This window comes from Colletotrichum costaricense (assembly GCF_030867565.1).
Source record: "Colletotrichum costaricense strain IMI 309622 chromosome Unknown Scaffold_9.1, whole genome shotgun sequence".
Lineage (NCBI taxonomy): Eukaryota > Fungi > Ascomycota > Sordariomycetes > Glomerellales > Glomerellaceae > Colletotrichum > Colletotrichum costaricense.
In genome coordinates this window covers 2054042-2079138 of record NW_026848238.1, presented here as the reverse complement: position 1 = coordinate 2079138, position 25097 = coordinate 2054042, and the positions used below count along the sequence as shown (strand labels likewise).

Sequence of the window (25097 nt, the reverse complement as noted above, 5' to 3'; positions counted from 1 at the left end):
ACGGAGTTCGGCTTCGAAAAGTTTCCTAAAAGGGTCGTCTTCACACATTGTGGATCTGCGCAGTTTCTTATCCAAGGAAGTCATAGTTGAGAGACTGATGCAATGTTCATATGGTAATTTGTAGACAGCAACTAGAAACGCGCAAGGTAGAGCTATTCGCCTGGGTCACAAAGAAGCGACTGGAGAAAGGTATCAGGAGCGAGTGTCTCGGCATCAAAGTCTTCCTCCACTTGAAAGTCCTCCTTGCCGCCTGTGACCACGGTCCGTCAAGGTAGCCAGCTATTAGAATGGCGAGAAGTGGAGTACAATACGAATAGCCTTATGGAGACGTAAGATTTCACATCCTGATGAGAGGTCCGAGGGCTGCCGCCATCTTGCAGCCTCAGGTCTGTTCGCCAGGTTACCTCTTTCACTTGGCTGTCCCTGATCGCGTGAAGTCGAAGAATTGCCTATACCCCGATGTCCAGATAGACCAAAGTGAAAGTCATGACTTTAGACGACACCGGTCTTCTTGCTGTAGCCTCACATTCTAAGTCTTGGGTCGGCACTCGAGTATTTAGAATGCCTTGTACACGGTCATCCACGGGTGTTCGGGCCTAGCACGCGCACCTATAGAATTCAAATTATTCAGATTCACAGCTTACTGCAATCTTTTGAAGTCGCGCTTTCTCTTGTTGAGACCTTCCCCAACTATAATTAGGCAGCCAAGGAGCCGGATATTGAATTCGTAGCCCGACGGAAAGAGCGACCGCCTCACGGACTGATTCGTCGATTACCTCACTCGCCTCACTTTTACCCTCTCATTACTTCGCTCCCCAGGTCAACATCGACACAATTTTTGCTTCCCCCTCCCACCTGGCTTTGACAATATCGATATCAGAGACTGGAATAGCACCGAAATCCTCATATATACGTTCATATATGGGAATCTCCATGCTGGTCCTTTAAGGTGAGTAGTGCTTCAGGCGCGCCTTTCTTATACCCTGGTCCGTGCCCCAGAGTCTTACTGGGCCGGGTCTATCGACGCATCATTTACTGTCCATGAAACTTGAACCCAGATGTTTTGTGTATTTGTTCCATCGTGATGGGAAGGTAGCGAGAGGCGCACATTGCTAACGAGATCTAGATGCCTCCCACGTATAAGGGAAGGAAAGCCAATTCGGGCCCGAACGTGCCTGCCATTGCTTCGCCGCCTGCTGAGCGCTTCTCAACTCACCAGCTGAAAGTTATTGACGTTTGCCTCCGCCAGACCGGATTCGACTTCCGAGGCTTTGCTTGCGGCCCCGTTTCTGAAGCCGATTGGGATGCCCTCAAGCTCCTTCACCTCGATTTCGCACTTCCTACAGCCGATCCTAGCTTGACCATGACTGCTTCTCGTCTTGCTGCCATCATCCATGCTGCTGCTCAGTGTCTCGAGAGCTCTGACTGCACCACTCGTGATGCTGCATTCTGGAAGGAAGTGAAGAAGCTTCTGTCTGACGACAGCACCTTCCAAGCGGCTTCCATCTTTGATTTTGTCAAGTTCGACAACATTCTCTACCGATTCTACTCGGCTTGGGTATCTTTCAGAGACAAGAACCCCGGCATGTCTCGCACACTTATCCAGGAGCCTTACACCACCAGTGCCGAGAGCAAGGCGACTCACCAGCTGCATCTAGCCATGTGTGCATAGGAAGATATCATGGAACTCAATGGTACCGCTGTCAAAGCCAAGGCCTCCTCCAAGGACGAACTCCTCGTGGCTACCGATGAGTATATTCGACAGACAGTACATGGCAAAAAGAACAGCATCGCACTCGCCAGGCGTCACTTCAAGGCAGGATACCGTGCTCATTTCAGATCGGAATTGGAGGAGACCTACTCGGAAGCATACAACAAGGGAAAGCGTGAGGGTGAGAGTGAGTACAAGATCAAGCTCAAAGAGATGAAAGCACAGATACGCAAGGAAGAGGCAGACTTGTTTGCACTCAACAGGGTGACAATGGACCGAAATCGCCAGGTGGGACAGGAGAACAAGTCCATCACAAAGGAAGTTAAGGATTTGCAAGCGGAGAACTCTGAGCTTCGCAGACTCAACAAAGAGCTCAGTAACCTACGTGAGGCATGGCAGCAGCAGATTGCAACCAACAGATCTGAAGGAAGCACTGAGGAGAGATCGAATGGTTTTGCCTTCGGTGAAGTGGTGGACTTGCTGGATTAAGTTTGAGGGCTGAACTTGGGTCATATCCGATGATCGGATCTCAACGCCGAACAACCAAAGTCGGGGATTCTGGGCAGGAAACTTTCTGTAGGATAGGATGTCAGGGCTACTAGCCTTGAGCTCATTTTTCTGTTTGCTCATGTTAGCTTCAAAGCCCTAGGAATTGAACATACTGCTTCTTGATACCAGTCCCTATGGCTATGTATCGGAGTCCGAGCCTACTTGTGTGTCATTCTCTGCTGTATCAACTGAGCTTTTGTCGCCTGTAAAATGGCCTTGGCTATTGAAAGACTTATGGAGGTAAATCATCAACATATCAGAACCGGTGCTGCCTGACCAGAGCGCTTTATGACGGCTGCTATGTTGCGGCTACCCATTCTGGGTATGCCGTTGCTCACCCTCTCGAGTCCAGCCTTATTGTCTCGAAACGATCGACCTCGATGGTGAGCGCCACCCCGCCTGAGACCAGGGCACCTCGTCCGTTCCGCATCACACTATGGCTTCAACTGCTGTCTGTTTCGTCATTGACCCAACCTCTTGATCAATAATTGATCATACACACTGCGTCTGCAACCCAACTCCTACCACATGGTTGAAGCCTGCTTGACGCAGAAGCCTAAGCCATCAAATTGCCACGGTGGAACGAGGGATTTCTAGGTCTTGAAGGGTGGGCATTGTGGTTCTTACTTCTGGACATATTGCATCGTAGTAACTCCACTGCCCCCCCCGCCTTCATTTTCAACAGCCGAGAGACGCGGATCTCTGTCTTCAGCTTGGGGGAGTTCTGGCCCCCAACACTTTGGGCAGCTCGCCCGAGTCTTCGGTCAAGCCTGCGACGTTCTGCGGCTTGATGCCTCGGTCTCCGCTTCGTGTCTCACTCGATGTCTTACCGTCCCCGCCTCCTTCGTTCGTGGCGCAAGACTTTCCCGTTGAGAAAAGGATCAGTCGCGGCCTGGTCTAGAGGCTCTTTAAAGGCAATAACATAATCGTTGGCTCATGAAAACCATCTGCTGATTTTGGTCACTCGCCTGCCCCGTAGAGCCATCAATTAAGTCTTGCAGCTGGCACCCCGACGCCGGGGCTAAGTCGCGAGTAGTATTCCTAGCTTCCAAGGTGAGGTCAACTTCTGAAAAGTTTGCCTCCTGCTCTCCCTGCCTCCTGTGTGCGGCTTTTACAGGAGCAATTCTAGCGATGCCAGTCTTCGGTGTTCCAGATGAGACAATTAAAAATTCACGCTGTGATCAATCCATCAGGCAAAATATAAAATACATGGTGGTGTCCAAGAGGCTGGCCACCAGCCCGCAGATCACTCACGTTTCCACCGCAGATCATGTCCCAACTGCCCTTAGCGCTTAGGACCGGCCCGCATGTCGATCAATCCAGACTTTGACCCGCGATCCCACGCTCCACCGTTGTTGCGCAACCACCTTCATTCGTCCGCCCCTCGTGGCCCTTCACGGCCAGTCAACCATGGGGTTCATGGGCCATACTTGAAACCCCCGCACATGCAGGAGGTAAAGAGCGAGAGGGGATTCCGGCCAATAATGGGAGGGCAGTATGACTTTGTTCTCTCAAAATAAGAACGCTGCAGCGGAGGAATTTTGGAGACAGGTGGGCCGTTTTTGTGGTTCTTATTCTGTGCTTTTTTCGCCCGTTCTACATGCTCCATTTGGTTATGAGAACGAGCCCGTGACATCAGCAGCTCATCGTTCACCAAGGCTGCGAGGAGAGCTTGTTTGTGCTACACAGCTCACGTGGATACCACAAGTAACAGAGACCATGTAAGATTGCAGGATGCGCAATCGTCTAGATTCTGTGGGACAAACAACGAAGAGTTTGCGGCACGACATGCGCAAAAACCTGCCGCCATTGGCAAACATGATGTGTCTCTCCAGGGAAAAGTCGGGCCACCAGTTCAGACGAAAGGCAAGAAGTTCAGGCGAACCCTAATGCTGCGTTCTGTTTGTCAACCTTAGATGGTGATACCGCTGTGCATTCACGCTGGCGAATCACGTCCGCATCGACGTGCGCTAGCGGGAGATGCAAACTGAAGCATGACATCGGAGGGATCTGCCAATCAGGACGCGATGATGCCAACCGGGAAACGTACGATGGCAAGACACTCTGAGCCAGGCATGCCGGTAATGACAACTGCTTTGTTTCTATCACCATTGTCATCATCATTGCACATTAAACTGACGCCGGCGTTGACTGTGGCGGAAAGTGGGGGGCTAGAACGCCAGTCTTGCCTTTGGCATCGGCTCCGAGAAAGAGAGGTTCGGCCCTAGCAAGATCTCAAGCCTGAAGATGGATTATTCCATTTGACATTGGTTTCTCGTTTCTTTTGAGGGACTCGGCGTGACAGCCCGAGACTTCCTGGAGAAGAGGACTTTGGTGAGACTGGCCGTTTTTCCTGTACCCCCAGTTTTAGCGGCAAGACGCATGGTACTGGTTTGACATCGGAGCAACTTTTCCGTCGGACGCGTGAAGTCCTATGTAGAGATCATCGCTGTGGTAGCGAGACATACATATTCGAGCCCAACTCCAGAGGAGGGTTGACATGGTCAGGGTCCCGAAAGCTTGACTATACAAACGGTGCACATAGCTTGTGGCCGCACGGACTTGGCATCAGAGACAGAGAGAGATCGAGCATCAGGGAGCGATCGCGAAAGAACGTCAGCTGAAGCTTCTGCCTCCAAGTACGTGCGTATAGGGATAGAGGAATACAGTAGGATGTCCGGCCTCGATAGACTGTTATCTGAACATACTGTAGAAGCGGGATGGTACTTGACTTTCCATAGGCAAAGTAAACCAATGCGAAGTATCGGACATCTCACATCTCCTTCCGCTTTCGTGACTAACTGCTTCTATCCTTGACCATGCTGCTGGTGATATGCGATTGACAGAGGACTCATTCGATCTCAAGAGTCAACTCCATAACGTGAGGCGAGACACACAGCGTCGAGCCCAACATCGTGGCAACGGACCCATTAGAACAGGGAGAGGCTGGGTAAAGATCACGACCGAACCAGCGAAACACACAGATTGAGGCCCAACCCGGTGAGCGACCTGACATTGAGATGATTGAAGTCGTTCGAGAAGATGAGCACGGCAGCACGTAATAGCACAGCATGGCGATTGGTGCCCAGGCAAAAGTGACAGGACAATTCGTATGGTTCATCACCAGATTTGCAAGTACACCCGTCTCGATTGGGACCTTGTGGTCGTCGATATGAGGGTACAGATCCTCGGGTATGCGTGGTACAACACCCCTCGTGCCGACCTCAGTATTGCACTCGTGTACTCCAACCTCCTCGTCGTTGTACTGACGCTGTCCCTACCACTTGGTGCCCAACTGAAAGAATCTGGCCCACGGCGATGCATCTGATCGTGGGAGTATTCGCTTTTGCCGGAGAACCACAGCAGAAAGCTTGGATGACGAGCAAGCTTGACGACCGCCTCACTTCTAGAAACCAGCCATTCGTTTCTCATCATGATACGTATTTATAGATGGCTTGGGCTCTCACAAGAATCCTATATCACCCAAGCCATCGAACAACACCGTCTCACAATCATCTCACAGTCTCTTTCTCCTTTCTCCTAACCTAGACGACTTCTTTCAACCATCACTTACAAGATGTCAGCCTCCAACGCCCACCACACGCCCGTGAAGCAGGCCATCGATGCGGTGCACGCCACCCATCCTCCCGCGGGACAGCGAGGCTACCCCTTCTCCCTGCCCCAGCGCAACCTCCTAGTCATCGTACTGGGCGAGTTCTGCGGAACATTCATGTTCCTCCTCCTCTCCTTCCTCGGAGCCCAGACCGCCATCGTCACCAACAACCCCGACGACCCAGCGGCCACACTCTCTCCTGACAGCTTGCTCTACATCGCCGCCGCCTTCGGCACAGCCATCACCGCCAACGTCTGGATCTTCTACCGCGTCAGCGGTGGCATGTTCAACCCTGCGGTATGTTTCCGACCCAGTTCATCTTAACCCCCAACCCTTTCTACTTCAAACGCTGAATAACATCTTCGTAACAGGTCACCCTCGGTCTCGTTCTCGTCGGAGCAGTCAAGCCGCTTCGAGGTCTCTGCATCGTACCCGCCCAGCTGCTCGCTAGTATCGCTGCCGCTGCCGTGGTATACGGAGTCCTCCCCGGCCCTCTCCGCGTCGCCAACACTCTGGGCGGCGGCGCCACCGTGCCCCAGGGCTTCTTCATCGAGATGCTTCTGACGGCCCAGCTCGTCTTGACGGTCTACTTCCTCGCTGTCGAGAAGCACCGCGCGACGTTTCTTGCGCCCATCGGCGTCGGCATCTCCGTTTTCATTGCCCACATCACGGCTACCAATTGGACTGGCACTTCAATCAACCCTGCTCGGTCATTTGGTCCTGCTGTCATTATCGGTTTCGTAAACTACCACTGGATCTACTGGATTGGCCCATTCGCTGGTGCTCTTCTGTCCTTCTTGGTTTATGCCTTGTTCAAGTGGCTCGAGTATCAGACTGCCAATCCTGGACAGGATGACGACATGGAGAAGGCTATTCACCCTTCTCTGCCTGTTGACTCGGCGCACAGCGGTGGAACTGAGCTTGCCCCTGAGCACGCCAAGGTCTAAACTTCGATGAACAGGTTCATACTAATGGTCTTTCATACGCCCTGGCACACGGGTGTTGTCGGAAGGATTATGACTTCGCTGCTAAATGTAGCTTGTATGCTGGATCGTACTTGACAGAATTGGCTAAGGGCCACGGAAGTAGATGGGAAAGAATTTGCAGATTGTAAATACATGTAGTCCTAGATTGCCTATTTTGGGTATCGAAATGTCACTTGCTTTTACTAGATGAAGTATCACTCCACTAAGGCCTCCATTCCTACGGGTCTTCTCTTGCTAATAGCGTTTCGTCTGATAACTCCCTGTGGAAAGTCGCATTGCTGAAATAGCACCCATTTGTGATTTCACGAGGGCGCTTTAGGTGAGAAAATGATTCGAAGGAACAGTTTTGTTGGTTAACCTTGTCGTCGTTCGTTGCGGTCACGTGATGGCGGTCCTTGAACAGGTGAATGATGCTATCACGACAACGACTTGTTCCCGTTGTGGTCACCTGAATAGCATAAGCGCTGCTTTCTGGTTACTCTTTTTTTTTTTTTTGACAAACTATAGGTCGCATGGCAATTCTGGTAAGATCCCCTGCATTTAGAGATTGTACTTCCGGTTCGTACCTGACTGATTGAGGATAAGTTCGTGATGACCCTTTTGGACATCCGTATTCATCTTGAACCTTCGTTTTGACAGGTCCCACTAATCTCGACTCGCTCCGCCGCCCGCATATTTCACTTAGCTCGAGGATGAGAAAAGAGGACCACTTGCTCTTTCCTCTTCTTTTCTTCCTGTCACGCCGGTCACAGCCTCTCTGTTCGCTTCGGCTTAGCGACAGAGTTCGACAAATTTGACACGATGGTGCTGACCAACATAGTCGAGGATCTTGGCAAATCAGCATACCCAGTCATTTCAGAAGTCTTGGAAGACATAGTACAAGCAACTGTACAGCAGAATAACGAGGGAATCCCGACCCCGTCTGCCACACCCCCGAGCGACAATACTTCATCTGTTCTACCACAGCCTCAAGAGGAGAAAGACATCACAGCCGACATCAACAGACTCCAAAACCAGTACGAGTTACTGAGTCAAAGAATGTCTTCATTCGAAAAGACGCTCGATAATGCCGAGAAGAAGCGCAAGAAGTTGGTCAAGATCCGGAAGGGCTTAGAGCGGAAACTCGACGCCAGCAAGTCAGACATTCACTCATTGGAGCACAAGATTTCGTGCGCAGAAATCGATAGCCATGGCTTGGAAGTTTTACTTGAGGTCGAGACTTCAGAGTCTTGGGGCGCCAAGACTAGAAGGGCTATTCATCTGAAGAAGATCGAGAAGAATGTGGACGAAATTGATCGCTTCATTGAGAGATACGAAGAAAGGTAAGATGTCGCACTATTCAGTCCCACATTCGACCCACTGAGTTTGCATCGCAGACAGCGTAGTCTGGACGACAAAGCCAAGGACTCGAACAACTGACAATACTCTGCCTCTCACATCGCGACCATAACCCAAGCAGCCACGCCAGCTGCAACACCAGCCATAGCCATCCCAGTACACCTCGCCACAGCAGCACCGCCCTTTGAAGTCTTCGTCGCCGCCGTATTATCCTGCCACGCCTTCTGCCAATCCGAAACATACGACGAAACCCACTTGTCGTCCTTATCCGGCACGTTATCCTTCCACCACTTGGCCTCCTGCTGGGTGTCCAGGCTGTACCCGTTGACCGCCATCGAGGCGACGACGTCGGGCGCGTCGGTGGCCTTGGCGGCGGCGGACCACATGTGGGAGTAGACCGTCGTCCACTCCTTGTCGTTGAAGTACTTTTGGTCGACGCTGTACAGCGCGGTCGCGAGGGAGGTTGCTACGGCGCCGGTGATGGTGCTCGGGACGGATTTGACGTGTTGGGAGAGGTATTCGTCGGCGGCGGTCGAGGTCGGGAGGGTGGTGCCGAACCAGAGTTGGGCGAAGGCTGTTGGCGCCATGGCCGTTGTGAGGGAGATGAGTTTGAGCAGATGCATGGTTGAGTGAGGTTGAATAGAGGACCTAGTCTTGTCTTCGATGCTGATCTCTCGGTTTGTTGTAGCGACTTCTTTCTGGCAGTACACTTTCTTTTTGAAAATGCTCAACTTCTGAGAAACTCACAAGAAAGACTTGGGACAATGAGGGACATCATATTCATTTAAATAGTCCAAGTTCGCGAATTTTCACCATGCGGCAAAGCAAACGCCAAGCGAAATTCCCTTATTCCTTCCTTCAAGTTTCACCACTTTAATCACTGGCGGACCATTTGTTTGCTGTGCCGTGGTGCCTTGCGGCACAGCAACATGTCTGCTGCCTAAATTCGCGATGCAATTTTCTTCGAGTAACGAAGCTAAAACCCAGGAGGATTAGCCGCTTGTAGATGAGATGTTACATCGAGGACACGCGGGGAAAAAGTACCTTGCACTAGCACCCGGCCATCGGGCTCCTTCGACCCCTTCCTGTGGTCGGGCGTGGTTAGCTTTCCTGACGTGTTTTTTTCGCGATACTACCATCGGAGGGCCGGTGTGACACTCCACTTTGGCCGGCGAGCTGGAACGGGGAAGTGGGGCATTTTCGGGCGATGGGCCTCGGCATGGAGCCGAGGAGAATATGGCTTTTGCGAGCAATGGCGTTCAGTCACATGGTTCTAAATACACCACATCTTTGCTAATTCATATGTATAGTGTGACCGGTTACTTCCTCGACTTTCCGATCGATTCGTGAGGAAATCTGTCAGCTTTTGAAGGCATTTTGGCCTCATATGGTTATGCTGGCCAATTACCTGAAGGTTCAAGCCTCTTGCAATGTACCAAAACCGTACTATTGCTCCCCGCAGAGCAGTTTCAGGATCTATGAGACGTGATTTGGGTCTAGCGTTGCCGCGGAAGAACCTCTGCAGTCTCTTAAATCCAGATCGAAGCAGTTGAGGAGTCTTCCCAGGTCAGAGCCGATGCATGTGTAGTCGATGTGACGTTTATCGCATATTGGTCTTGATACCCTGATTGAGAGTCGGAGTCGACTCCGACGGCCAACTGATGCGACGTGATGGAAGAAAACTGCCTTGCAACACTTTCCATCTCGTTAATCACTCGCGGAATTTGGGAGTGATCTTCTTCCATCATAACCTGATGTCGGAATTGACTTGGCGGAGAACTGGACCAACCAATCAGTGGAAATCATAAGCGAAGATCGGCGGCCAAGGTTCGTGGGTCCTGGTTATGGGACAGAGTGGATTCACAGATCTGAAGCATCCCGCTTGAGGTGCATCATGAGGACTAAAGACAAAAAGGAAAGAAATAGGTAGGGTAAAAAAAGGGTAAATGCGAAGATGCCATTGCCCTGATCGTCTTAAACAGCTCCTGATATCGCTGTTCCAAATTCTTGAGTTGGATGCAGCCGGTGGGAGGAAGCTTTAAACAGCGCGCGGAGTAGTGCGGAGCGGAGCGGTTCCGCGATGCCAAACCCCTTTCCAAACCCCGAGTTGAATTGATTCGACGTTGCGATCTCCTGATCCGGGCTCCCATAGCCCCCATGGGGTAAGTAGCCAAGCTGTCAAGTCTGCCTAGTCTGCCTTGTGACTTGAGATTATTACCCAAGTTGCATTTCAGCTGCCAAGGCGACTCTCTCCTTCTTTCATTCCCTTGCTGCCAGGCCCTTGGCCGCTCTTCGCTGCATTCCTTGGATATGCCGGCATCCGAGCTGTCCGCCCTGCAAGGGCTTTCTCGCTTAAAAGTCATGTCCCAGTCGCGGATAGTATCGTCCTCTTTAAATTTCTTCAGCCTGAAGGAACTATCTCTCAAACAGGTTTGCACTTCTTTACATCTCTTTATCACTGTTCGTTCAGAAGAAGGAGCCGAATGCTCCCATAAGTCCATCGTGTACCATGGCCTCACTATCCACTCTCGCTGAAGACATCATGCATGGCATATGCGAATACCTCACGCCCCGCGACATTTTCCAACTCACCCTCACTCAAAAACGCTTTGCAACGTCATTTGAGCGAAGTCTCCTGCTGCACCGCGATTTAGCATCGCAAACATACACCGCGATGCTAGCAGCCATTATCAGAAATGAAGTAGACCGGGTCGAGGAACTCTTAAAACTCGGCTACGAAGCTAAGTTTGCCTGTTCAAGGTCTGTGCTTGCCTGCCCGGCCGACTTTGACTTCCCAGTCGACAATCTGATGCTTCAAGCGCCGTCAAACGTTGCCATTAGAAGGCAGTGTCTGGCTGCGCTCCTGATTGAGCGACTGTACCGTCCCGCGTGCGATACGCACAAGATCTGGATAAACTACTCCGTCCTGGCCCACGCCATCTTGGAAGACCAGGTCGAAACCGTCAAACTCCTTCACAAGTACGGCGCAGATTTGGAAAAGCCGCTGCTGCAGGTCTTTGCGTTCCGTGGCATGCCAGTGGATGTTAATCACCAAATCAGTGTCCTGCACCTGGCGAGCAGCAGTGCCATGATCGAGACACTCTTAGAGCTTGCCCCGAACATTCCCATCGACAAGGACAGATTCATGCACACAGAACCGTTGCTTCTCTGGCATGTCGAGAGAGGCACAGATGTCAGAGGCCTCCGGCGACTGTTGGAAGCTGGCGCTCATGTCGACGGGGCACGTCCGGCGACACAGCGAATCGGCTTTTGCCAGTGCGAACAGGAGGACACCATGCACGTCTTTCTAGATCACAAATCACCGCTCGAGGCCGCCATATGGAACCTGGACCGGGATGCCGTTGAGCTTTTGCTAAAACACGGGGCGTCGACGGTGTACCCGCCCAACGACGGAGGCGAAGTGACTTGTTTACAGGAAGCGATGAGAATTTTCCTCATGGAGCACAAGCCGGAGGATCTAGAGGTCAGCTTGCAGATATTTCGCCTCCTGATTGACCACGGGTTCGACGTCAACCGCGAATACACTGAGTGGGCGGAGTGGACACCTGAGGGTACGCGCCTCCGGCCAACAAGAACCAGAATCAACCTGGTAGTGGACAGCCTTATCTACTACGTATCTGCCGAGATGTTCCAGCTTCTCCTCGACGCCGGAGCAGATCCATTCAACGAGCCGGGTCTGGGGGCAGGAGACAAAAGCTACGTCGTCATCCTCGGCTTGTCATCGTCGGTAGCGAGATTGTATCCCACTGATATGACCGAGCCCGAAAGGCTGTCCCTACAGGGCGCAAAGCTGAAAGCACTAATCGCCAAGAGAGCAGAGTCAGATCCCAGCGGCCGCGACCGCACGTTGTTATTCAGGGCTGCGATGGAAATTTCCCGACCATGGGAACTCCATCAGGCGTTCAAAGTTCTTCAGAATGTTTTTGGATCGTTCGAAGAGGAGCTTAGTCTCCTCGCAGACACCATGGGCCGAGTGAAAAGGATGCCAGGAGTCCTTCACGAGAGCCGACAGATGATTGACTTTCTCATCCGCTGCGGAGCCCCCGTCAATCACCCCAATTCCGAGGGGGAGACGCCTTTACACGTCGCCTATACGCTCTCAATAGCAAGTCCTTTGCCCATCGGCGAAACGGACGACCTCCTGGCGTGGGACGTTGACGAGGAGCAGGGATTTATGGTAGGCTGGGCTGTTGGAACCAATTACTTCTTTGGCAAAAAAACTATCAATGGCATCTTCAGCACGACAATCAGTGGTCCGGCGGAGGCAGAGAAGCGGGTACGAAATGCGAACGCAATTTTCGACGCCTTGATCCAGGCCGGGGCGGCTCAGAATTTGCTGAATGGGAAGGGGGAGACGGCAGCGATGGTGATGGCTCAGCATGGATGGATTCAGCTACCGCCTTCGCCTGGTCCCGATTCAGATCGTCTCGCTGGAGATGAAATGAAGTCGGATTCGGCGCAGATGGATGATGTTGTGGCGAATGCCTTTGGGATCTGGAAGCAGTTTCAGCAACTTGCATTGGGGGAGGCGGGTTCCAGTTAGCTGCTAAAAGACGGGGTTACAACACTACCGCAAAGCAATAAACAGGCTAAGCTTCATCTCTATGGCTTCTTACTTAGTGCCCTTATCAGAAATAATCGGAGTTTTACAAAAGTTCTTTCATGTTCAAATGACCAGACTAGACCAAGCGTGAGTATTTGCGTGAATTTGATGCAACTTTTGTTTTTACGGAGACACACATATTGCACACCAACTTAAACTTAGTGGAAGATATGCCTCCTTGTTACGTATCCCTAGGTACACTCCATTGTTTCACTTTACGAAGTTGAGGTGGACATGATATCTCAATGACCTGGAAGCAGTAACTTCTGGCGTAGAGGTATTACTTCTTCAACTGGGTGAGGTAGGTACGCTTCATCTCCTAGCGACTTTATCGCCGAACACCGATGCGGAACGGGTGGAGCCTTGTCCGTTGCGCCGTTCCGCACAGCCATAACAGGCTTAGCGGCGCACCCGCTGACCAAAACAGGGAAAGCTCTTTTGGCTCGCTTATCCGCTCGATCTGGGCCCGCGTCTGCTACTGCTCTTCACCTTACTTCCACTGCCCTCTGGCGGGCATCACTGGATATTCTTGGCATTTCTCGCGGGCCCTTGGTCATATCTGCATGTTTCGCAGGACTCAAGGACGTCGCAGTGCATCTATTGTCTTCTAATGAACACCTAAGCGATTTCAACAACCATCAGTCCCGTCTGCCTCCCGCTGAAAGCTCGGCTTTCACGGTGTCTTTCCCGGCTCGGCGCCACCCATGGAATCCCACTCTACCCGCCCCAAAAAGACTGACATTGTCCGCAAGCGAACGGGTTGTCAAAATTGCAAAAAGAAAAGAAGAAAGGTCGTACTTCCCACGGTGACATTCTACTTTCTTCGCCATGTTCCCCGTCTTGTGAAAGTACCTTCCAACTGACTCGTAAACAGTGTGACGAGACACGCCCAGAATGCCTCGCTTGCGTGAAGAAAGGAGTAAAGTGCAGCGGCTACGAGCGTCCCGTGACCTTCAGAGACGTCACCACTCGAGCAGCCGAGTCTTCGAGGAAGTTTGAGGAAGCTAGATGGGCCGCTCTGCGTCTTGAGGATGAGCGAAGGAAACGACGCCGTATTGGGTCAACCGGGGAGCCGTCCCCTGTCGCTCGGGAGTCATCAACGCCGGAAAACATTATAGGATTACCGGCGAGAGATGATACGTTGACAGCTCCGGTTCTGGCACCTATGTCTCCATGGCACGCGACGAACGCTGAGGGCTGGCTCGCTGGGTCCTTCACCTTACCGTGGTCACTTTTCGACACATCTGGTGCTTCTTCCGCGATTCAAGACCCGCCTCAACAACGACAGGAGGTAGCCAGACCAAGGAATACCTCGAGCGGAATAGAGCAACCTACTACGTTCGAAAATTCTGCCAACCGGTTGATGCTGACAAGTGGAGTACCAAACAGCTCGGCACCGGTAGCGGAAGCGCCAAGCCCAGCTTTGACGACTGGGTGGGACGAGTTCCTCGTCACTGACCGTTCGTCTCCGGGGTCTTCCACGTCCACTTCATCTCCCCTAGGCGAACCGACGGCAGACTGCCAGCTATCGATACCTCTAGAAGAGGTCCTTATTCAGCACTTCGACAGGAACGTCCTTCCTTTGATACCAGTTGCTCTCTCCTTTCCGAATCTCTTCCGCCAGAGCAGCTGTTTCCGATCAGCGGTCCTAGCTCTGTCCGCCAGCAACATCAAGCTGACGCAACCTCTTCCCATCGACCCGCTCGTGCTCCGTCGAGTATGCGACGACAGCAGCGTCTGGATCTACTATGACACAGCGGTCAAAGGCCTCCAAGCTCAACTTCAGAACGTGGAAAACTACCGCGGCGAGGAGCTCGCGGGCGCCGCTTTACTGCTTGCCTACCACGAGCTGGAAGCCGGCACAGCCCTGGGAATCAGGAATCACGCTACCGGGCTGGACGCCATCGCATCCAAGCTCGACTTTGCCGCGTCGTCCATCCCCGACCTCTTCAAAGCCTGGCGAATGCTTCGCTACGATGTTCGTTTCATGATGTTGCCGACGCGAGCGACATGCAATGTTGTAGACAATTACGATGTCTCGAGTCTACTAGACCCGCAACTAGCAATTCGTGATATATTATTCAGGCTACATGGCCTTCATGCACGCTACGCGATGGAGGCTACATTCAGCCAAGATACGACCGCAGACGGCTGTAGCGCTTCAGAGAAAGTTGCACTGTGGCTTATGTCTGTCCTCGGCCGGGAATCGGATCGCCGTAATGTGCGCCTCAAGGACTTTCACAAGGAGAACCTCACACCTGATACGATATTGCGGCAGTGCGATGTGTTTTCGCATCGGCTGGATAACTGGCACAGGGGGCTCTGCGACCACGATATGCCGGTCGTCAATCTTGGGGCGGATTCGGATCTGATCAGTGGCGCTACTTTTGAGACATTTGTCACTTACCGTTTCGGTGACACGAGAAAAGCTCTTGAGTACGTGATTTATCTCGTGTGTAGGATGACGTGCAGCTACCTGCGGTCTCTGTTCGACCCGTCTGTGCAGTCTTCGGGCACAGATGCACTCGCCAAGGTCATTCTTGGTATTGTTTGTGGCATGAATATGCAACAGCGGCAGCAATTCACTGTTCTTCGGGTGGATGTCCTGCTCAGGATGGCTGCAGGCTTGTCCGAGGGCACAAACTTTATCACCACCGTTCTCGACTATCTGCTTCCAAGACTGATCTCTTCGGGCCTCACTGGTCCTGACATTGTTGCGTGGGTCTACTTGAAGTCAGCGTTGGAGCTCGAGCTCAGGGAAAGACGGAAGGGCCGGGCGATCAGGATGACCATCGATGGAGTCGAGGAGGACTGTGAGATGTGGCAATTGGTGAACAGGCATCCCGTCGCTGCTTTTGGGGACTACAATGGGAAGGGGTACTTCAGGGATTGCTACGTCATTGAGTGTCTAGGCTGAAAAACATGTGGCGAAAAAATAATCAACAATGTCTTTGTGCCAAGCGTCCTGCGTGTCTCTCCTATCATCTCCCCCCTCAGTACGCATAAAATAGAACGTTTTCGTTCTCGGACTGCCGAATCTTCCTGTTCTCATTCTTGAGCCAGAACCGCATCGCCCATGCGCCCATGGCAGTCGCAACGCTAAGCGCCGCGCTCGAAGACATCGCCATGACGTACCGAGGCTCGTCGGACTTGGGCCACATGTAGGGTGTCCAGATGAAGGATGCGACGGCGATACAGTTGACTATCGCGAGCGAAGATGCCTTCTTCTCTTTCGTCTGAGAGCAAGTCGCCGAGACCCAACCCAGTATAATCGAGTTCACTGCATATGTGCCTACCGAGAAGACGACCATTGAGACTAAAAGATGTTAGCATCCTCTAGATAGGTCGCAAGGGACGGTCGCTTACAATATCTAGCACCCGTATTCAGGGTAGCGCAGCCGAGAATGAAGCCGAATACTGCAATTGATTTTGCGATGGTGATGTGCCTTTGTTCATGATCAACATGTACGTCACTCGAATCTGACAGCTGGTTTTGAACTGACCAAGTACGTTCATTGAATCTTCCAGAGGACCAGGACCAAGCAATCGATATTATTCCCGCAATAAGATACGGAGGACAAGTGAGGACTAGCGTAATCGTCTCATCAAAACCCAAAGTCTCAACCGCGGTCGGAAAGAAGTTCTTGAACCCGTTGGCGCCAAGATGACAGTGTTGCATTGCAGTGAAGAGCCAGACCTTCGGATCTTTGGCAGCCTCAAGGAGACCGGACCAGGTTGTTGTTTGGCCAGTGTTTCCGACCGTATCTCGCAAAATGCGCTCGTTGGCTAGGATACGCTCTTCTGGGCTTAGCCATCTCGTAGTGAGGGGTTCATCGGGAAGGATGAAGAAGGCTATTATGGCGATGATGAGGGTGACTACGCCCTGGATGATGAAAAGCCATCTCCAGCCCGCGATACCGGCCTACCCTCTTGTAAACATTAGCATCAGATTTTAAGGGGACGCAACCAACCATGCCGTGCATCTGGAAGATCCCAAGCGCAATTAATCCAGCAAAGGCCGTTGCTAGGATATTCCCAGTATACAGAATCGATATTCTCGTCGCCAACTCCTTACGCGTGTAGAACGTAGCGAGCACGTATAGCGCACCTGGATAGTAAGGCGCTTCGGTGATGCCGAGGAAGAAGCGAGTGAGCAGTAAGCCCGTGTAATTCTGGCTGACTGCCGTGAGGGCACTAATGATGGCCCAGACAGCCATGCAGGAGCTCATCCACAGGCTCGGGCGGACTCGCGTCACGACCATGTTCGCGGGGATACCGACGATGACGTATCCGACAAAGAGTATCGAGACGCATGTTTGGTATTCTGTCGAGGTGAGGTTGAGGTCTTCTTCGAGGGTGTTGAGTCTGGCCAGGGCAATGGCGTTGCGGTCCTTGAACGCAGGTCAGATATGTATGCTGAGAGGTTTGCAGTTGGAGCATTCTCACTAAGTAATTGAGCCAGTACATGAACCTTGAAGTTTCTTCAGTAGATATTCAACTCCGGGTGGAAAGGCCTTCTTACCATAGTATAGGCATGATCATCCAGTCAAGACGACGCACCAGGGCGATCTCGGTTGGGTCATACTTCGCATGCGCGCCAGCATAATCTCGAACCTCAGGAGCAACTTTGAGAGCCTCTTCAACTTCCGTCGGGACAAAAGTGGGATCTTTGGCATCTGGCTCAGCCTTTCGGTTCACAAAAGAGAGTTTCATGGCGGCGGGAGTGGCCGAGAAGGTTCACGAGACGGCGATGGCAAATCTTTGACAGTCAGCTTAAGCTTGGATTCCAAGAGAGCCGGATTTCAAGGCAATTCAACGGGAAATGGAGAAACTTTATAGAACTTTTAGGCTTCGCAGAAAAGAACGTAGGAAAACACCTCCCTCACTTTCATCTTGTGCCCCATTCGCAGGCCAAACGCTGCAAGCCAGCTTCCCCGCACTGCCAAGCATCTTATCGAAGGTGTCATGACAATGGTGGTGGTCTTGGTTCCAATCCCACGTCTTAGTGCATCATTTGCCTCGAGATGTGCGAGAATCAGGACGGAAAATGAGTGGTGAGGGGAGACTTGGAAGTCTGGGCATGGCCTTGGCGGGACAGGGACACACATCTCGGCATCGTGAACGGTGATTCCTGGTAGTAAACAGAGCAATTTTCTTTTAAACCGGATTTTTTCGTAAATAAGAACCCAATCAAAGAAACTTTCCTGAGTTGGAGGCAGCGAAGGAATTGTCGCAACGCGAAGGGATGTAGTTGGAATAACATTGTGGAAACAGGGGTTATTACATAATCGCGCCCGCAAACCTTCTCCTCCAGACGACCCACCATCCATCCAAGAGAGAGCTCCAGGCGAGTAATCAGGCATACCGAGGTATTGTACTAAGGTAAGGTAGATAGCGAACCGGTGCTTGAAATAAGGCGTGTCATCAAAGTCATTACGTCTAACCAAGTGAGGGCAGCACGAGGCACATGCCTGCATGGAGATTTTCGATCATAGGAAATTACTACCTGGGGAATGTCCGTCAGCATGCAATAGGAGCGCTTTCCTCCTGCCATTTTCAGTAATTGTGGAGACACTGTGACGCCGTCGGGCCATATATACAACTTTTGCTCTCGATCTGTCACCATCGGACGAGGAGACCTCGTGGCGTAATAGTTGGGACTGCTCACTCCCGACCTCAGCGCCACCAGCTTGACCCCCGGTGGCTTTCTATTTTGCAGGTCGTGAGTTCGAGTCCCTTTTTAGAATCTTTTTTTCTTCCTTCTTGGCGAGGTTCACGCTGTGAAAGCTGTCTATGAGACCTCAAGATGCAGACCGGTGGCAGATGGTGTTTTGATACTTTGTTCCAGTAAAATCTACCTTATTCGATGTCATTATTTCTTCGTGTCTCAACATGGCCGATCTTGGTTAGCAAAAATGGATAGATAAACAGCTTACCTGTATCGGTGTTTACTCTATGTGTATTCTTTGATTTCTGAGCTCGTCGTCGTATTCATATGATCCACTCACCTCTTGTATGAGCTTTTCGCCAGCCCTAACTCAAGGTGAGCCTTCAGCCGCCTAGGTACGCGACGAAAGTTTTCATCGCAATCCTGATTATCGCTAACAGAGAAGGAAGAGACGAATTTTCACCTCGCGTCTAGACCTTCCACTCTTCTTCTCAACTTGACCTGTTTCATTTCCTGCTTCCACTCTCCTCCAACCGGGGCAGTTGGCAGTAACAATAACAACAACATTATCATCATCATCAGCTACAGCCTACCAGAACAAAGAAGCGCAATGGCCCCCAATAATCGTCCTTGGGTCAAGGCGATCCTGGAATTTCCAGGTCTCGACTTCTACATTGAAGGCGATGCCCCCCTCTTCAATCGTCGCGTCAATGCCGTCTACCTTAAGCTATTCGGCAACAATGAGTCTTTCCACGGAAGGGAGCACGTCACTCTTCGCCAGCACTACATTGCCAACCGGGGCAATGTCCTCTTCCGCGCCATCATCAACCTGTACGTCTCCGGCAAACATGCGAACTTCAGCACATTGTACGGCGCTGCCCTCACCCGCCTTGCTGAGGAGTCTGGCCCTTCCCGCGAGTGGGAGGACTCCAGTGAGCTCGGAATTGATTCGGTCATTTTCGTCGTTGACCGAATCATTCGCGCCCGCATCCAGAATCTGAGAGACGACAATACCGACATCGACGAGCTCAACCCGGTCGTTGAAGTCTTTCTTGCCACTCTTGATGAGTGGATCGCAGTTCTCGACGAACGCAAGATGAGAGCTTTCACTTCTTCCGAGTCCACTGCGCCTGGCGGCAGCCAAATCTCTTTGCCGTACCGCCCTCATCCCTACAACGCCGCTACTGCCTCCGCATCTGATGCGCCTACAGCCAATCAGACCAATCTGCCGTACCGTCCTCGTCCTTATCCTGAGATTGAGTTAGGTGAGTCACCTTCCGTCATTCATTCTAGGCTATGTTTTGAGACTTTCCACTAACATACAGCAGGCAATCTAAAGGAGGCCAAGCCCAGAACCCAGGACGGCCGTGATCAGACGATCCAGGACTTGCAATCCCAGATCAAAACGGAGCAGGCTAAGTCCCAGGAGCTGGAGAACAGGAACATCGCTCATCGCGAAGAGCAGGAAACTCTTGAACTCGTCAACGAAGCACTTCGCGCTGAGCTCGATGAGGCGAAGAATGCTCGCCGCCGAATCTGGTGATTGCGGTCTACAGACGGCCAATAACAATGCAGAGGATGGGTTGGGTGAAGAGTGAGAGACTGGACGGTTGAATTTGGAGGCAGTCTCATGCTTTTAGTAAATCGACCCGGCAAATAAGATTATCCTTCTGCACCTGACTACGCTTCAATAACTTGTGATGAGTACTCTGGATGGAAGATGCCCTGGAAAAATGAGCCTCAGTAAGGATTCTAGCTCTAGTAATAATGGCACTTGCCCGAGGCCATCGCCCTGTTCAGATGTACCGGCCCATCCCTTCTACCTCCCGTCGTCTATAGTAACGAGGATGAATCCACCTAGCGAGTGTCTGTCTTTTTCTATAATGACCGCGTGGAATATGGAAAGAATACTCGTTCATCTGTTTACTGAAGCACCTAAGCCAGCTACTCTACCCTGGAGGCATCTATGGGTCTACGTCGAGGCTCACGATGTCACAGCCAGACGACTAGATGAAAACAGAAAGGGTGAGAGAAGAAAAAAGAGTCACTATACATGAATCGAACTCATGACCTCCAAAAATAGAAAGCCACCGGGGTCAATTACCTAGCGCTGAGGTCGGGAGTGGGCAGTCCCAACTATCACGCCAAAGGCATCTCCTCATCCGATGGGTGATGATTTTAGCAATCTTCTGACTTATAGACCATATCCGGTGACCGTATGGCTCCTTCTCGATGAATCATACCCCCGCCGCGTATATTCACAGTGCCCGTCGCGTCGCGTCGAGCCGCATTCACCAACACTCACCCCCTTACCCTCCCCCCCCCCTCTTTTGTTTACATCGCACATCCTCCATCTCTGCCGCCTTTCTTGCGCTATACTTTCCTCTTCACCCTCCATCTCAATCCTGTCTCTTCTTTCCCCATTCCAATTCCGCAATCCGGGCTAGGGAAAGTCGCGTCAACTCATCACTTCGCCTTGCTCATCTTTACTGTACTTTACTTTGCAATCCATCCATCTCTGACACCGCTGTCGTGCCCTGCTTTCCGATTCTTTTCACATCCCGATTTCTGAGCACACCCTGGATCGGAAGGAGAGCGCGCCACTTCACGCTTTGCTTCTCCTCCAGCAGCGTTGCTTAATATTAAGGTAACAACTACTCGACAAGCTTCGAGGTTCGGTGAATTCGCAGGACTAACTCGTTCTTGAAAGAATCAACACCCAAGATGGCCAACAAATCCTCCAACCCCAAGACCTCTCAGTCTGAAGCTAAGCCTCAATGGTACGAATCGCTCAGGACCTTCCCGGGCCTAAGGTTCAAGGAGAGTTTTGGTGAGAACGGCACGCCGACCCCAAAAACCGAAATGGCATTCATCAATATTGTCTGCGACCGCTATGAGAAGCAAGACGAGGCGGTGCAAGTCGACATTGATCGCAAAATCGTCATTGCGAATCGCGGCCATGACCTTATCACTCTAGCCCTGTGGGTTGCCGAGAACCCGGAATCCATCTTTGGCAGTGTGAGTGAATCTGCCTGGGATCTCGCTATGGAGAAGCTCATTCGTCTGGGTACATTCCGCTGCGTCCCTTTCTGCGGCAAGGACATTGGTGGTGTCATAGGTACCATTCTGTACGCACGTTGGGCCCATTGGGAAAAGCCTTACTCTTGCAAGCCAACTGCCGTCACAGAGCTCAAGCGCTTTCTTCGCAGCCTCGACAGATTGAGCGACTTCGTTCGAGAGAGCGACTTTGCCCGCGCGTACAAGCAGAACCCAGCCTTCCCCTACAACGGTCCCTCCGCCACTATTGTCCAGAAGACTCCGGTCGCCAAAACTCCGGTCACCAAGAACCCGGTTCTTAGAGCTCGGTACGATAATGTTCCGTCTGCTAGAATTCAGCAAAGCCCCATTGCCTCTGGTGCAACTCCCAAGAACAACGACCAGAGCGCTGCCATTGAGAAGATGCGACTTGAGGTCAATAAGCTGCGCGCTGAGAACGAGGCTCTTCACTCTCTGCTTGCTAGATCTCAGGACGAGAAGGTGGCTCTGCAATGGGATCTTATCAAGGCTACGTCTCGTAAAGCGGAGCTCATGACGGAGCTGCGTCGCATGTGAACTAGCCGCTTACAAGAAATGGCTTCTGATAAATCAATCATAGAAATGGTGCGGAGGAATGCTTTCATGTTCATTTGGTTTGGTCTTTGTTATCCAGTGTTTGGGTGGTATCAGTTGGGGCTTGGTTTGCTGGCTTTGCTTAGAGGTGCATTGCGGACAATCTGCCAATCACAATAGCACACAAGCTGAATTCGACAAAGAACAAGAATGATTCGGGACAAACCCATAGATAAGTTAGAGTCATAAAGAGACATGAAGAAGCAATTGATAAATTCTGTCAAGTATTTATATCCCCTTATTACAGACCAACAGCTTCTGTTTATGTTCGGTCAAGGAAAAAAGCCCACCAATATTATGGATCCCAGGCGTCTGGTGGTCCTGAGGATTTGTTTATGGTGATACCCCCTCTACAATAGCTGAGCGCGGTGGTGGGCCTCAGTCCAATTATATCCCCAGCCTTGGCCTTGGAGCTTCTCTCCCTTCCTCACACATACAACATGTCTCTCATTTCCGCAAAACTGCTCCATTCACACATAAACCATGTCCCCGGGACCGAATGCCATTCATAACTGATCCAGCTCCTATTCAGTGTCTGGGTCTTCTGTACACCATTCTCACCTTCAATGTACATTTTCCTTGCACCTGACTAAAGTTCCCTTTGGGCATCGCATTATAGTTAACGAGGCCCACTGTGTCAAGAACGAACTCTCGGCGATGTTTGTATTTTCTCTTAGAGGAGCGTTACGATTACTTGACCCTGGTTATTGCAAGGCCGGTGGTTAACCATATCTGCGGCTTAGCCGCTTATCTGAGACTGTTCTACTATATTATTTAGAAGGCTTGGCCTGAAGATGAGCGCGTCTGGATAATGCCTAACTGCTAGGATCTGGGAGAAACGCTCCTCCTCTACTTGCCAGACTACGACCCTTTTTAGGAGTACTTCGAGGTCAGCCCCCGCAGAGTCCGCGGTCTTTTTCACGGATCCCCGGGCTAGAGTACGGTCGCTCTGTGGTACCTGAGCACCTACGGCATGCATCTGTCTTTCAGCAACACGCCATAGGAACTACCTTGGCGGCACTAATGCCGCCAACCTGAAGCTAATATAGCACCCATTGAAGGACAATTTGCTTAAAAAGCTTCTCTCATCGATATGGTAAAGGACTCGGTTGGCTCCTGTTCTGAGAAAGGCAATACTTGTCAACACTCGAGCATTATAGCCCTGGCAATTACTGACTTAGTCTGTTCGCGAGCGTCACATCAGGCAATACCTCACACCCCGGGCCATAGAGAGTACATTGTGGTGTGACTCTGGCATAAGAACCGCCAGCTAGGATATACAAATCTTTCTACGTCCCATCGAGGTCCTCGAGGCCGGAAGTCCCGTCACCATCACCTCTCGTATTGCCACTACCAAAAGAGTAGTTGTTGCCGGGGGGGCCTCCCTCGCGAGAATCCTAAACGACCTTGCCTCGACTCTCTTTTCTTATCCAAGCGACTCTAGCCTCTTTTATACTTTGCGGCTGAAACAGGTCACCGCTGTGATAGCGGTCGAGGTTTGGTCTCTTGACAGGTAAAACCCAAAGTATACGGCATACCCAGTCCAGGCGAAATCGATCGCACCGAGATGTGGCTAGTGGCCCTCGCCGATGACGGCCCCGGGTCTACATATCCTCTACGTCCCATCATTACAGGCGGTCTTTCTCACCAGCCGATCTCTTGCTGGAGGTCGCGGCTTGGCTTTACAAGATCACTACCGAGCGCTGCCCTTCCCCGTTTTGCCTCAATTGATTTCCACTACTCGTATTTAGAAATTCATGCAGAGTTTCAGCGAAAATAGCCACGATCGCTCGAGGCTTTCCCCGGTCTGAATCTCGGCGCCGGTGTTGGCAGCTATATCATACCGACTGAGGAGGTCCGACAGGGTCGCGCACGCATATCTCAGTGCCTTGGCAAGCCGGCTTTCTATCCTCTGGCTTCATTCCTCGTGCTCTCGTATCGATCTTTGTAGCTCTACTTACGGAAATCATGTACAACCGGAAACGCAAGGCAAAGAAGGTTGCCGCTGTCGCTGCTATTCGAGGCCTCCCCTTCCACTATCCCCGTCGTCGGGTGCAAAGCCCTCGAACTAGATCCCGAGTGTCGTGAACGACATGGTAAGTGCCGGGCAGCTGCTTGTGCGCCTCTCTTGCTGACGAAATTACAGGAAAGGGTTTGCGCTGCGTTGACTGTGCATACCAGAACAACTCCTGCAAGAAGGACGTAGATAGATGTACCCGGGCCCTGCGACTAACAACTCCGTCTGCAATTATGCTTGGCCCAGACTCCTTTTACGCTGGAGACGCTCTACAAGGCGTCGCCAGCACTACCTGAACACACGCCCGTTCACCGGCCAATTTGTAAGTCATGGAAATACACAATCGTAATGTTCAGTAATCTGATGTTTCTTTGCCATTAGGACTTGTGAAGTCGCCGCAGCAGCCACAGAAGAAGGGGATTTCTTTAGATGTCTTCAAGATTGTGCAGGGCACCCTTCAAGCCCCGAAGAAGGAGACTGTCCGCGCACACCACAGGCTCGTCATTATGAAGGCGCCCAACTTCACCAGATTCAAATCAGAAATCCCAGGGACCGGGAGACCGAGAAGGGCAAGGACAAAAATGTCGAGGCTACGGCCACCGCCTTGGCCGCTGCTCTGACCAATGCCATCACTGGCGTCGTGACTCATAGTATGATCGATATGGAGGCCGCAGAGCAGCATGGCAGCATCACCGGACAGGAGATACTTTTCAGCTACTTCAACCATGTTGGATATAATAAGATTGGATAGGATTCAGCTTCATTCTGTAGATGTGAGCCTCGATGACTCATGCCCCTCCGGTACACTCAAATAATCGGAATGGAACCAGAACTAGCCCGCCCCGCCAAAGACTTGTCTGCAAGTGACGAGATGGTTGAGGATGGCCTACTATAAGGGCTGTGATAACGCCTACAAGAGGGG

The 25097-nt window shown here is 51.6% G+C and overlaps 11 protein-coding genes across 11 annotated transcripts; 8 read left to right on the top strand and 3 right to left on the bottom strand.

Moving 5' to 3' along the window:
* Nucleotides 1-1126: 1126 nt before the first annotated feature.
* CCOS01_09499 (uncharacterized protein) lies at nucleotides 1127-2200 on the top strand (the record flags this gene model as incomplete). The annotated part of the gene is made up of 2 exons (XM_060457657.1): nucleotides 1127-1558; nucleotides 1673-2200. 2 exons carry the CDS (start codon nucleotides 1127-1129, stop codon nucleotides 2198-2200), a joined length of 960 nt encoding a protein of 319 aa, XP_060312357.1.
* A 3637-nt stretch (nucleotides 2201-5837) lies between these two features.
* Nucleotides 5838-6820, top strand: CCOS01_09498 (uncharacterized protein; the record flags this gene model as incomplete). Its single annotated transcript, XM_060457656.1, has 2 exons — nucleotides 5838-6170; nucleotides 6245-6820. The coding sequence occupies 2 exons, from the start codon at nucleotides 5838-5840 to the stop codon at nucleotides 6818-6820; spliced, it is 909 nt and encodes a 302-aa protein (XP_060312356.1).
* Nucleotides 6821-7660: 840 nt separating this feature from the next.
* CCOS01_09497 (uncharacterized protein) lies at nucleotides 7661-8278 on the top strand (the record flags this gene model as incomplete). The annotated part of the gene is made up of 2 exons (XM_060457655.1): nucleotides 7661-8181; nucleotides 8236-8278. 2 exons carry the CDS (start codon nucleotides 7661-7663, stop codon nucleotides 8276-8278), a joined length of 564 nt encoding a protein of 187 aa, XP_060312355.1.
* A 14-nt stretch (nucleotides 8279-8292) lies between these two features.
* CCOS01_09496 (uncharacterized protein) lies at nucleotides 8293-8820 on the bottom strand (the record flags this gene model as incomplete). Its single annotated transcript, XM_060457654.1, has 1 exon — nucleotides 8293-8820. One exon carries the CDS (start codon nucleotides 8818-8820, stop codon nucleotides 8293-8295), a length of 528 nt encoding a protein of 175 aa, XP_060312354.1.
* Nucleotides 8821-9070: 250 nt separating this feature from the next.
* Nucleotides 9071-9336, bottom strand: CCOS01_09495 (uncharacterized protein; the record flags this gene model as incomplete). The annotated part of the gene is made up of 2 exons (XM_060457653.1): nucleotides 9071-9173; nucleotides 9242-9336. The coding sequence occupies 2 exons, from the start codon at nucleotides 9334-9336 to the stop codon at nucleotides 9071-9073; spliced, it is 198 nt and encodes a 65-aa protein (XP_060312353.1).
* A 1370-nt stretch (nucleotides 9337-10706) lies between these two features.
* Nucleotides 10707-12761, top strand: CCOS01_09494 (uncharacterized protein; the record flags this gene model as incomplete). Its single annotated transcript, XM_060457652.1, has 1 exon — nucleotides 10707-12761. One exon carries the CDS (start codon nucleotides 10707-10709, stop codon nucleotides 12759-12761), a length of 2055 nt encoding a protein of 684 aa, XP_060312352.1.
* Nucleotides 12762-13525: 764 nt separating this feature from the next.
* CCOS01_09493 (uncharacterized protein) lies at nucleotides 13526-15738 on the top strand (the record flags this gene model as incomplete). The annotated part of the gene is made up of 2 exons (XM_060457651.1): nucleotides 13526-13669; nucleotides 13735-15738. The coding sequence occupies 2 exons, from the start codon at nucleotides 13526-13528 to the stop codon at nucleotides 15736-15738; spliced, it is 2148 nt and encodes a 715-aa protein (XP_060312351.1).
* Nucleotides 15739-15814: 76 nt separating this feature from the next.
* On the bottom strand, nucleotides 15815-17534 carry CCOS01_09492 (major facilitator superfamily transporter; the record flags this gene model as incomplete). The annotated part of the gene is made up of 6 exons (XM_060457650.1): nucleotides 15815-16137; nucleotides 16188-16267; nucleotides 16325-16743; nucleotides 16793-17212; nucleotides 17268-17292; nucleotides 17344-17534. 6 exons carry the CDS (start codon nucleotides 17532-17534, stop codon nucleotides 15815-15817), a joined length of 1458 nt encoding a protein of 485 aa, XP_060312350.1.
* A 1565-nt stretch (nucleotides 17535-19099) lies between these two features.
* Nucleotides 19100-20032, top strand: CCOS01_09491 (uncharacterized protein; the record flags this gene model as incomplete). The annotated part of the gene is made up of 2 exons (XM_060457649.1): nucleotides 19100-19754; nucleotides 19818-20032. 2 exons carry the CDS (start codon nucleotides 19100-19102, stop codon nucleotides 20030-20032), a joined length of 870 nt encoding a protein of 289 aa, XP_060312349.1.
* Nucleotides 20033-21213: 1181 nt separating this feature from the next.
* Nucleotides 21214-22101, top strand: CCOS01_09490 (uncharacterized protein; the record flags this gene model as incomplete). Its single annotated transcript, XM_060457648.1, has 1 exon — nucleotides 21214-22101. The coding sequence occupies one exon, from the start codon at nucleotides 21214-21216 to the stop codon at nucleotides 22099-22101; it is 888 nt and encodes a 295-aa protein (XP_060312348.1).
* Nucleotides 22102-24251: 2150 nt separating this feature from the next.
* Nucleotides 24252-24926, top strand: CCOS01_09489 (uncharacterized protein; the record flags this gene model as incomplete). The annotated part of the gene is made up of 3 exons (XM_060457647.1): nucleotides 24252-24254; nucleotides 24422-24497; nucleotides 24625-24926. 3 exons carry the CDS (start codon nucleotides 24252-24254, stop codon nucleotides 24924-24926), a joined length of 381 nt encoding a protein of 126 aa, XP_060312347.1.
* Between the last annotated feature and the right edge of the window lie 171 nt (nucleotides 24927-25097).